The 12,024-nt window shown below is 45.5% G+C and overlaps 1 protein-coding gene across 1 annotated transcript; it reads left to right on the top strand.

Moving 5' to 3' along the window:
* The first annotated feature begins 693 nt into the window (after window positions 1–693).
* ECSCR (endothelial cell surface expressed chemotaxis and apoptosis regulator) lies at window positions 694–9,586 on the top strand. The gene is made up of 8 exons (XM_075715644.1): window positions 694–783; window positions 2,756–2,867; window positions 3,381–3,428; window positions 5,345–5,392; window positions 5,978–6,076; window positions 7,362–7,460; window positions 8,067–8,103; window positions 9,460–9,586. Exons 1-8 carry the CDS (start codon window positions 694–696, stop codon window positions 9,584–9,586), a joined length of 660 nt encoding a protein of 219 aa, XP_075571759.1.
* The last annotated feature ends 2,438 nt before the right edge of the window (window positions 9,587–12,024 follow it).

Raw genomic sequence — 12,024 nt, 5'->3', positions numbered from 1 at the left:
TATTGCCCAGCCTCCCTTTTCCCTGCTGGAGTTAGAAGTCGTTGTTTTCTAGTCCTGTTCCCAATGGATTTAGAAAACCAGTTAGTCCCTGTCCATGCTGTAACCCAGGTACCTCCTGGGTTGTGATCTGCTTTAAATGTCTATTTGGTTGTGGATGCACATACCCACATGGAGATGCAAATGCAGGGTCCACAAATGGGAACCAGATTCAGAACTCCCATCCACCTCCCATCCTTTTCCCAGGACCCTGTGTTGCCCACCTCTACCTGCCCCATCTATCATCATTCACCCCCACATCTGCGGGGGCCATGGAGGGCACTGCACCCCAGAAGATGACCTTACCTGGTTCCCCTTTTTCTGGTTTCTGCCCCCAACCTTGTCTGGAAGAAAGCAATGCTGTGTTTCAGGAAGCCTAGTGAAAGCAGAGGGATCCTGCCTCTTCTTTGCTCTCAGTTCCCCCCAGCTGTTATATAGCAGTTCTCCATTAGCATGCTTCCCTCCACAGATCCTCAGAGCCAAGGTCCCTATAGCCTCAGAGCCAAGGTCCCTATAGCCACACCAGTGACAAACCCCCTCCTTAGCATCTCTTGCCCCCATCACCCTTTCAGCTCATATTGGCTATAATGGCCTCTTTCTGGCCCATCCTTCAACCCTCCCTACAGGGATCCTACCAACAAGGAGCACGTGTAGGAGATGTCACCTCCATGTCTCTCTGTTTGTGTTACAGGTCAATCCCTATCAACAACACACAGCCCTGAAGTAAAGAACCATACCTCAGATAACGCTCATCTGAGACCTAAGAGTGCAGCTCAGGAGCATCCTGGCTTGTACTGGTCTGACCTTCAGTCCAGCTGGGCCATCCAGCAATAAATGGGGCTGTGCAGCAGCAGGTTAGATAAGAACAATGGGGAAGAAGGAAGTTTTGTGGCATAAGGGCTTCTGATCCAGCCGGCTCACCCCAGAGGGTTCAAGGCACAGGTGTGAGCAAGAACCAGGAAAAATCACTAAATTGAATAGGGAGAAGCAGGGCCGGCAGGTCACAACCCAGAGAAAGCCCTGGGCTTTGTATCTTGTGTGCAAAAAAGGATGTGACTGCCCAGAACGCAGGCAAGAAGCCAGGCTGAGCGGCATCCGTATTGCTGCATCCTCCTACCTGGCATCACCTGCTTTGCTTAGCAGCTCTTCCATGGAAGAACCATCGGGTGTGTGCAGTACATGCAACACAGTGCCTCGCATACCAAGTCTGGCCTTGGCTCCTAGTGTTGTGATGGAAGTAACAGCAATGAAGTCATTGTAAGAGCTTCCCTGCATTACATTTACTGTTAAATACTGCTCTCTTGACAAGCCTGACTGCACTTTTTTTTTTTTTTTAATTAAAATCTTCCAGTGCTTTGCACACCATCAACACCTCCCGTACAACAGGTCAACATGTTTCCCGTCTCTCCAAGAGGAAAAGGGGAAGCATGAAGGGGCTTGTCCTAAACTGTACAATGTTTGTGTCAGCACAGGGACTGAACACTGCCTTAGCTCTAATTCAGTTATTCATGTTGGGGGTTTTGCTTTGTTACCTACCTTCATGGAAACAGAAATCACTCATAAGGACAGAAAAATATTTAAAAGCAATATGAACCTCTGAGGCGTTCCCTTAGTGTATTCTCTTTTTTCTGTTCTCCCCTTCTGCTGAAACCAGCTTCAGGACACTACCACGTGTACGCGGTCACACAGAAGGCCTGGAAGTCAGTGTAGGGAGGTGTTAGCAGAAAGTTACATGTTTCAGTCTGAAAATACACAAAGCCAAATACACAAGAAGGGATCTCTCCAAGTCTAGATCCACATCTGTTAGCTTAATTGGATCTTTGGAGGCAGATCTCTTCCTGCTACCTTTTTTTGGGGGGCGGAGTCTTTCTAAGCATAGCTACCCCTCCAAAGGGACCCCAAAAATATAAAGGAAGAAGATCTCAAAAAGATCTCAGATTCTGCTTCCATGCCTTGCAGAAAAAAGAAACTTATTCCTAAATTCAGGTGTTTTGGTGAAGCATATGGATGAGGCGGGGGGGGGGGAGGGGGGCAGACACACAAAAAAAACCTTTAAAAATATTTTCACTCTTTCCTCATTTTTATTGGAAAGCCAAGAGAAGTCTAGACAAGGAACTTGACTATAAATTCCAAGCTGATGATCCACTCTGCCTTGCAGAGGTCTTATTGAAAGCTTTTTCCCCCCCACATCTTGCTCTGCATGATGTTCTTGCTATGCAGCTTTGAGTAGCAGGTTGAGGAAGATGACAGAGCCTCCAGAGCACTGCAAGAACTGAAGTATTTGTGCTTAGAGACTCTCAGTGAAATGAAACATAAAAATTCACATTTCAGATAACAAACACACATACACGTGGGTGCCAGATGGCTCTAGCCAGTTAAAGTGTCCAGTGATAAAAATACCTTCATTTTCAAAGAGGGAAAAAAGCAGTGGCAAAACGCAGACTTTCTCCATGTGTCTCCTGAGCTCTGCCAGCTCAGCACCTCTGTACACTAAAAAAAAGCAAAAGCTAATGCCAAAATACAAGAGCTCCCTGATTCTCAGCAGGACGAAGGCCATTTCCTTGCCAACTTGTGCCCATGCTTTCCCTAGCAGATTATCCATAACTCCCAAGGAGTTTGAGGACTCTTTGCAATAGCCATGCCCTCCTCCAAACTGTTCCTGAGCAGAGCTTGAGGTGAGCACAGCTCTTTGAAGTCACGCTATGCTTCCTCTACAGAGCCTTCAGTAAAAGCAGCACCACCAACCAACTTGAATCTCACCTCTGTGGGTCAAACTACTACAGCCAAATCCTCTTCCGTCACTACAACACCTCTAGCGTTGACTGTGCGAGGTAAGTATGAAAAACTCAAGTTTTTGCTCAGGCAGGACCTGTTTATGCATCCCTCCTTATCCAAGCAAAACTGGGGGCATCAGAAAGACTGGGCTAGTCCACGCCATGCTACTTATTCAGTAGCAGCAACTTTTGAATCTCTCAGAGTCTTTGCTAAAAGAGCAGCTCATTCCAGCTTCCCAAAAGCACAGGGCTGGACACAGCCATGACCTAGACTTGGCAGCTGCACAGCAAGCCCGTTATCAGAAAAGCCAGATCACGCTTTACCAGCGTGTTTTGTGGAGGAACTACAGGCACCCCAACCTCCCCAGCAGACCCCTCCCAAGCTCACCTCTCATGTACGCTCTCTAAACTGACTGCACATCTTGCTAGTTGGGCACCTTGATGTTTGTTTGGAGGGGACGTCTCATGCAAACAAAGTTTTTTACCCCATGGAAACCCAATAGCTCTCCATAGCACAATTAGTAGCATCTTCAAGAGTTAATTCTCCTTTCCCATGTTTTCTTTATCCAGATGAAAAGTCTAGTGGAAGCAGCAGCACAGCCGTTTCACCACCACAAGGTACTTTGTTCTTTTATAGAGTAACAATAAGTTTAGATAATTTCATGGCAATTGGCTTACTTGGCTCACATGGTGCAGGTTGTCTAATCACTAGTCTTTATGTTGGGGTTGAGCCATCAGTAACACCGAAAATCATGTCTGGTATCCTTACAAACAGTGATAAAACACAAGACTAAATACACTTAACATCCCCTGCCTGGGATGAACTTGAACAGTTGAAAGACTGATCTATGTTTAGGAAAAGGGAGCCCTTTTAATATCCTTTAAAAAAAAATAATTTTGCTTTTGACAGTTTGCTTAACCCAGCCTGTGAGCAAAAATTAGAGAATTCAGTAAGAGTCTTCTCAGAGTAAGGACAGAATCCAAGTGAGTGGGAAGACTGAAATCTGACAACTGAGCTGATTCCCCATTAAAGATTCAGTCTCAAAAATCTGCAATGGTCAAGACAAAAACTGCTCTGCCTCTCCAAGCACTTCTCAGATCTTCTCTAACACAAGCAAGGTTAAAAACCTGTGGTCAGCACTGCCTGCACAGATGTCCAACCAGCACGCCTGTGCCCAGCTAAGCCAAGAGCCCTTTGCATCAGAGCAGATTGCTATTAATTATAACCCTGCTTTATATCTGGAAAGCTCCATACAACTTTGGCTATAGAAATGTTGCTGATGCTTCCAAAAGCGAGGTCTCCTGTGTGAGAGACCCAACATTTTCCAGGGACGAGGTATCCATGCCAAGCTCAGCAAACCACAGCTTCTGCCCATGCCCATGGCTAGAAGAACAATTTCAGAATGAAACAAAAGGGTTGATGACTGGTGAAAAAATTGTACAGCAGTAGTCCCTGCTTCTCAGGACTGTTCTGCTCCATGTGGTTTCTGAACCGGTTACATTTGTTATTTCATGCCTTCTCCCCTTTTCATACTGTTTCCCCTTTTTCTTCTGACTTTTGGCAAAATTACGTTCCAAAACAGTGATGTTTTCTGCAAGACAGGAACCCCAGTTTCAGTTGCACGCCCTGCGCTCCACTTGCAGAGTGCCAGGAGCTGTTTCACACTTCTCCAGGCAGCACATACTTCTGGCCAATGCTCCTATTGGGAAGGTGGGGAGGGAAAGGAGGAAAGAAGATCTTATTTGACCTACAGATGATCTTCTGCAGCTCTCAAGTTTTATTTTCAGTCTCCTGACAGGGCCTGTAGCTGTTCATTAAGGTCAATGCAGAAAATCTGCACGTTCAACACACATCCAGGAGGCAGCAAAGGATTTTTTTTCTGTGTGCAAGTGAAACACACAGGCTACCTTTAAACTTGCTTGCACAGGCCTTAGAAGCAGATGTCACAAACCAAACAGCTTCATATCAGCCAGTTTATCCCACTGAGAACTGAAGGCCTTGCTCGAACAAACCTCTACACTGCCACAGCTAGACTACATATGGTGTACAAGTTAGCCCAACTCAAACTAGTTTAATGACTTCTAGATAACCCAGGACAGCATACTCACTAATTCCAAGGACAAGGACAAGCCAAACAGGCAACCCATGCCCACAATCTGCAGAATTTCTTCCCCTAAGCAGATTTTTTTTTTAAAGTCTCAATGTTTATGAACAATAGCAAATCTATAAACTTCCCAGTTCATTCTTCCAGTATTCAATTGCTGTCTCTGCCCAAAAACTCATCTGGGACTGCAGAACCTGAACAGTTTACAAGGGTATTTGAATTTTGGTTCCCTGAGTTTCTGTTTAGACATGGAAAATAGTACAAAGTATGTTTGGTGGGAAGATTTTAGCCCGCGTACAAATTCCACGTTTTCCCAGATATCATCAGCATTACTGTAATCCGTTCTCCTCTCCCGCATGCCCATTAATTCTTTTGGTTATTTGATGACACTCAAGGACAATACTCACATTCTGCATTTCCTCTATGCAGGTCAAGAGCCCAAGAGAAGCGAGAGTACCACAACATCAGCAACTCAAGGTGCTTTCTCCTTTCTCTCGCAGAGAGATGATTACTGCTAGGTATTTTATAGCCCTTTTCACAGCCAGAGGCAAGGCCATCATACTGCTGCCTTCAACGCAGCATGGTGAATGGCCAACGAGTACCTGAGGGATGCTGGCCATCCCATCTAGCCCTTGAAAATCCTGTAAAGCTCCACAGAAGCAGCACGTTAGGGCAACCTGTTGAACCTGGGAACAGTGGTTGTGAGTCACAGCAGGAAAGGTGCCACCATGGCAAAAGGTTATAAAGGGAGGGAGACAGGACAAGCCTCCCTCTCAAACACACAGCCAGATGAGTCCTTCGCCTGCCACACTCAGCTTCATCACTAGGGGCCCAGCAGAAAACCCTGCCGGTGTTCTCAGACTGTTGATAAAAGGGGCCACACCAAGGCAATCCAATTCCCACATAGGTCTTGGTCACTTTGCTGTTAACGTTGATGGGGCTGGCCAGCTTCTCTTCAATAAAGTGCAAGTGCGAGTTAGGTCCTCTAGCATTGCTAGGAATCCTCTTCCCCGCCTTGAAAGAAAGACTTATATATAAAGCTACCTTTTTCCCTTCTTGTAGGCACCTCTAAGCCAGCTACCCCAACACCGAAGTCCTCTGGCTACTTGCCTATGCCCACTCCAACAGATGATAAATCACCACTGACAGTGGCAGCTTTTGGTAAGGTCTTGTGCAACCTGGGGAGAGGATGGGGGGGTCTGTTTCACCAGGCCATGCTGTTTTGGACACCCAGCTTCAAAGATGCTTCCCTGGAGATGGCTCCACAGTTTTCCTCTTCAGCATGCCTGATCCTGGAGTTTTCAGAGTGCAAGGGAAAACCCTTGTGAAAAAAGACTTGTCACCAGTGGGCAACAAAGCACCTAATAAATACTCCCAGCCATATCCAGTATACACGGGACAGACAATTTGAAAGTCCATCATGGCTACACCTGAGCTTGGGATCTTGCTCCCAGCACCAGTGTTTGCCCCAGCTCCATGTTAGGACAAGACCTGGGCACAAATGATCCCATGCTATGCCTTGGTTGCCCTGAAAGGGTCTAGAATAAACACATGCCTGGAAGCTCAGATTCAGACTTTTTTTTTTTCCTGCAAACCTCTTCGGACTGCATTCCCACCCTGCCTGACTGCTTTCCCCTGTACAGCTGCACCCTGCTTGGCAGGAAGCAGCCAAGTCCTCCGCATCCTTCAGACTGTGGAAGGATAGAGCAAGAGATGCCATACCTTAACCCAGCAATAGATTTGAAGATAGGCACGGGGTGGATTTAAGAGACCCACTCTGCCTTGGGCTATACAGTCCACCTCCTCCATGAAGATGAGCAAAAAACCCAATTTGCTCATTTCTATCACACTATACAAAAAAGTGTTATTTCAGAAGCATTTTTAAAAGTCAAGTGTTAACTTCATAAGTATCATTTGCTTATATCCTCCAAGGGAAGCCACAAGAAGTCCTGAGGCAGTCTTAACAGGACAAGATTCCTGTGCAAAGAATAGTTTGATTTATTGAGGCCAGATTATGAATCAAATCTGCAGTTAGCCACTGGTTTATGAGACAGATAACATCATTCACAGTCTTTAGCTTGTCTCTGCCCATTTCATTATGTATTTATCTGACTTTATATACCTTTAGGATAAGATTTACCAACTGTAGTAGGGAATACTGACTTCAATCAATCTCCAGCGTAATCAGCTGACTTCTGCCCTCCTGGCACTGCCTTACCAATTAAGTATTCATCAGAAGCCTTTTGAGGCTAAAACACAAGAAGATAAAGCCATTCACTTGAGTGACTACTTACTTCTCTGCCTATTACGTACCATGTTCATTTCAATGAAAATATTGATTGCCTACCCAAGTTTTGATGACAGTCAAAGTCTCTCTGCTACCCCAGAAGCCGAGGACAGGTACATTGTTATATCAATCACAGACAGTTCTTTCCTCCATCCCCAGGTGTCATCAGCTTCATAGTTATCCTGATAGTGGTTGTGATCATACTGGTCAGCGTGGTCAGCCTGAGGTTCAAGTGTAATCGCTCAAAGGACTCAGAAGGTATTTGACTGGGGCGATCTGTCTTTCCCTAATCAAAAAAGTCATCAGTTTCTACACGGATCTGGTAATTCCTAAAAGATGCTTTTAAAAAGCTTACATGGTGGGGAGATTTTTGAAGCCAAACCGGAACACAGATTCAGCAGTTAGGAATGTAGTGTGACCACCTCTTTAGAGCCCCAGCCCAGACCCATCTGCACAAAGGAACAGTCTCAAGTTTGCTGCAGTTAGATGTGCAGATTCCCAGGGGTGGGCAGCTCTTCCAGCAAAACTCACGGATTTGACGCTCCCTTTTCCCTAGGAATCCCATTTCCCACTAAGCAGTGCCCACTAGAGGGCAAGGCTGCTCTACCCAAGACGGTAACTGCCAAAAGACCAAAGGATGCTAGTGACTAAACAGGCAGCAAAGCATTCGGTCCTGCTTGTATGTCACGTTAGTTGAAGAATTTTCTCTAATCAACTCTCAAGTATCCCCCATGGTGTCTCTAATCTCATTTGGATTTCATTTATAACCCTGTACAACATAATTCTGAATATAACTGACTTATTTTAATGCTTGGCTGTGATGTTTTCTCACCTGTACATCACTAACTGTTTTTCTCCCTCCAGACAAACAGAAACCAGGGACCTCCATGGTGTCAGAGAGGTAAGGCTGCTCACATTATTCACATCCTATTGAAAATGCCTATTTTATTCCAGAACTAATTTTAGCAAGGAAAAGATGGAAGGGAGCATTTCAAGACATCTTTGAGACAGGTAAAAAACCCAAAATGAGCAGTGACAGCACCTCACCGTCTGCCTGATGGAGTCAAAGGTAGAAGTTCAATATTTAGGGGCCTCATTTCAAAGCTGCACTGATATCTGTGAAGACTCATCACCTTCCAAAAGCAGTTTGCTTGTCTTTCTTTGCCTATATACAGACTTGAGGTCTAAACCTGGATTTCTGGATCTCAAAGCACCCTCAGTGAGATGAGATCAGGTCCCCAAAAATATCTTCCAAAACATCTATTACTTTTATCTAGCAAGAGCAGGATAAGGGGCCCCAATCCAGAGACCTTTGGAACAGAAGTACCAAGCAAAGGATGGTCCATCTGAATCCCGTGGTCCATGACTGCTAACCAAGAAGAGAGGCTGCACAGGGGAAAGCAGCAGGAAACAAGAGCTCAAGAGCTGGAAGGGACCAAAACATGTTGCTCCTACTTTTCAATCTGAAAGTTTCCTACCAAAGTAATAAACCCTGCTTTGGGAAGAGGCAAGGGACACACAGAGCAAAGTCCCTAAGTATTTAGGTGCCAAATTTGCATCAACATCAATGGATCACAAATACCCTTAATGATCATGATCTAAGCGATCTGCAGCCACTGAGGCAGGACATATCAGAGCACAGGACTGTGCCCCAGGGCACCCTAATCCCCAAAGTCATCCAGTCTCCACTGGCACTAAATGCATATCCCAGCCCTCAGGGTACGGAGAAATGGGAATTACACCTTCCTAACACTTGTAACTCTCACTCTTAAGAGAGACACTGGCAATACATAAGCAGCAGCATCAGATGTAAAAATATCCAAGGCTCCCTTTATATGAAAAATAAACTTAAGGGCATAGGACAGAGGGACACGGTAATGTTTCCTTTTGTTCCAGTTCTGGTAATGGCTGCAGGGCTAGAAGGGTTAATTCAGTCACTGAGAACCAGATCCAAACTGCGCCTTGATTCTGCCTACAAGTAGTGACACAGGTGACAATGGTGCTTTCTGTTGGGCAAACCAGCACCGCATTCAAATTTGAATGCACTGCTTGTTTCCCCAGACATCTCCTGTGTTCTGACAGGTGACTTTGGCACTAAGGATGTGCCTGAATCAGGACAGCAGCTCAAAGGGCAGCGTAAGTCAGCCCTGGTCCCATGTGCCAGACGGCCACAGCCTTGCCAGTTTGCCTCCAGTTATGCGCAAACTCCCTTCTCTCATTTTCCAGAGTAGTTAACACTGCCTTCTCTTCTTGACAGCTGCTCAGCAGGCACAAGCCAGAAGGATAACAGCATCACTCTGATCTCCATGAAGAACATCAACATGAACAACAGCATGAGTTACCCACCATCAGAAAAGGTTTCTCTTTTAAGCCTTGCTTTTTAGAAAGTTAAGTGGGAATTATTTATCTTGCTAGATAACAGCACACCTTTGAGTTATTTCTTTGCTCTCTTATTCCTTCAGAAAGATAAAAAACAACTGCCATCAAACTCCTAAAGGTCCAAACTGGTTCCAGTGAGCCTGGTGAAGTTTGGATGCCCATCTTGGGTTTATCCAGGCTGCCTGAACTCAAGGCATCACATACATCTCATACATAGGTGCCATCACCTAGGGCCAGCCATCAGAGCTAGAGTGCTTTGTCATTAAATGAAGAGGTAAATAAGCTACCCTTTGTGAAGTAAAGGTCTCACCCTCTAGTGAGAGGTGAGCTTACCGCACTCCTGCTCCGCAGGCAATATGGGAGCACATTCCCATCAGTACTCTCAGATCCATCCCACACGAGTAATTCATATCTTTTTAAGTTATTCTAAAGCTACACTAGCACTGGGACTGGGTTTGAGGGAAAACGTTGCTTAACTTCTTTTGCCAGCCCAAACAGGCTGCTGATGCACCATGTTTTGTTCCTTTTGCAGGTGCTATGAAGTCAAAGGCCCAGAGCTTGAAGCTGACATGACAACCAGCAGTGACTTTCTAGGTTCTTTCCCACCCCACCCACCCCCCACTTTGGGGAAAGAGCAAGGGTCAACTTTATATATAAATTATTATGTCCTTTCTGATCAATACATTTACAGTAGCATCCCACATAGCTTCCCCACCTGGGGTCTAAGGGCTTTCTCCAGTTACAGCCTGCCATACTCAATGGTTGATACCTAAATCTATTTTTAATATGCCTTCAAACCCTCAGATTATTCCAGCACCAAGAAGCACCAAGGAACCATCTACTTGGCTAATAAACTGCTGCCTTAGATTAACAGCCTTTATAGTCTGTGCCACCCAGTCACAGGCTCATTAATCAGTATAGTCCCACATTGAGCCAAACCCATGCATTAGAAAAGCATGATCTGAAGCTGAAGGCCTAATGGGACTTAAATGGCCAAGTGCTAGGTCAAATCCCAGCACGATTACTCCAAGTCCCTTATCCTTGGTGACCTCATTGTCCCCACAGTGCTGGGGATGACCATATCCACCTACCTCACAGGGTTGTTGTGAGGCTATGTTAATCAATGTTTGTAAAGCATTTGGAGAGCCATGAATTAAATGTGCTGCTGAAATGCAAATTGCCATCTTAAATACTTTATTATTAATAACTGAGCTTCAGGCAGGCAGATCACTATCTTCCCACAGGTCCAACATGCTCAAAGAAGAACTCATCTTAAGTGTAAAGAACAAGGTCTCTGCATAGACAGGGTTTTATCGGAGTGTAAAAAGGAGTGGCCACAAGCAAAATGCTGAGCTACTTCAGCTCCTGAAGTTTGGTAGCCCAAGTTTGCTGGGAGAGCTTCCATCTTCTGTACCACCACTTTCCCAGAGCTTCCTGATAGACCAGAAAAGCAGATGCCCCTACCGGTTCAGCCAGAGCACCCACCTTATGGTAGCACCAAGAACCACCAGTGCACCCCCAAGTCACCAGGATAATGAGAACAGTCCTCCATTAGGCACCACAGTGCAACAGCTCATGTTTGGAGCCAGCTGTTTCACAGCCCGAGCTGGCTCAGACTCTGCTGCCAGTCACTTTTACCGCCTACAGCAAAATACATCCTTATAAGCCAAGCGACCGAGGATGATGGAGACATCAATACCCAGCCTCCACATGGCCCTAAGAGAAACGAGGTGCTGTTGGGTATTTCTTGGAGGCCTCAGCTGCCTTATTCAGTAGCTTAATGTACTAAAGCACTAACTCTGCAACTAACTTTGCCTCTGCCCATCTTCACGACGACTCCTGCTTGCAAGCTTCACCAGCTCCACAGTCAACACAGACCTCCAGAGCACCTCATCTACCCAGCAGCAGTACGCCGAGATACTGCCTTCTCCTAACATGAGCATCAATATCCATCAACCCTGAAGCTAAACTCTGAAGTCAAGGAAAAAAAAGATTTAGCCAAGCACTCAAGTAGATATCACTGCACAGTTCAGTGAAACATAATAATTAGGTTCATTTAATTTTATAGGATTGATAAGAGATGTTTACTGGAATGTGCACTGCAAGAGGTAGCTGTGCTTTGCAGCTGGCAATGAAGCGTTCAGCAAAATAAATGCAACGTTTGCACAACTCCTGCTAAGATCCAACATACTGCCTGTCTTTAACACACACAACAGGTATTTTGATAAGCTATCTTTTAAAGAAATTAAGCCATTCTGGTAAAATTACTGAAAGGTAAAATGACATCACTCCACTCACCCAGCCTCCACCAGACTGGTGAGCTTCCTTAAGCACAAGATCCCAGGTGATTCCTAGGTAGGTGGACCCAGACAGCTTCAGATCTGAGACCTGTGGCTGCGTGCATGGAGCCTCACAAGCAGGATTTTAGTCCCAGGAAGAGACC

The sequence above is a fragment of the Pelecanus crispus genome, chromosome 8, assembly GCF_030463565.1.
Source record: "Pelecanus crispus isolate bPelCri1 chromosome 8, bPelCri1.pri, whole genome shotgun sequence".
Classification (NCBI taxonomy): Eukaryota; Metazoa; Chordata; class Aves; order Pelecaniformes; family Pelecanidae; genus Pelecanus; species Pelecanus crispus.
This window is presented reverse-complemented; position numbering and strand designations above follow the sequence as displayed.

Bases quoted from the DNA above. Each gene is read 5' to 3' on its own strand.
- ECSCR (XM_075715644.1), top strand. From the start codon at position 694: ATGTCACCTCCATGTCTCTCTGTTTGTGTTACAGGTCAATCCCTATCA. The intron at 6,077-7,361 runs GTAAGGTCTTGT...CTCCATCCCCAG, and splicing joins ACTGACAGTGGCAGCTTTTG to GTGTCATCAGCTTCATAGTT. The intron at 8,104-9,459 runs GTAAGGCTGCTC...TCTTCTTGACAG, and splicing joins ACCTCCATGGTGTCAGAGAG to CTGCTCAGCAGGCACAAGCC.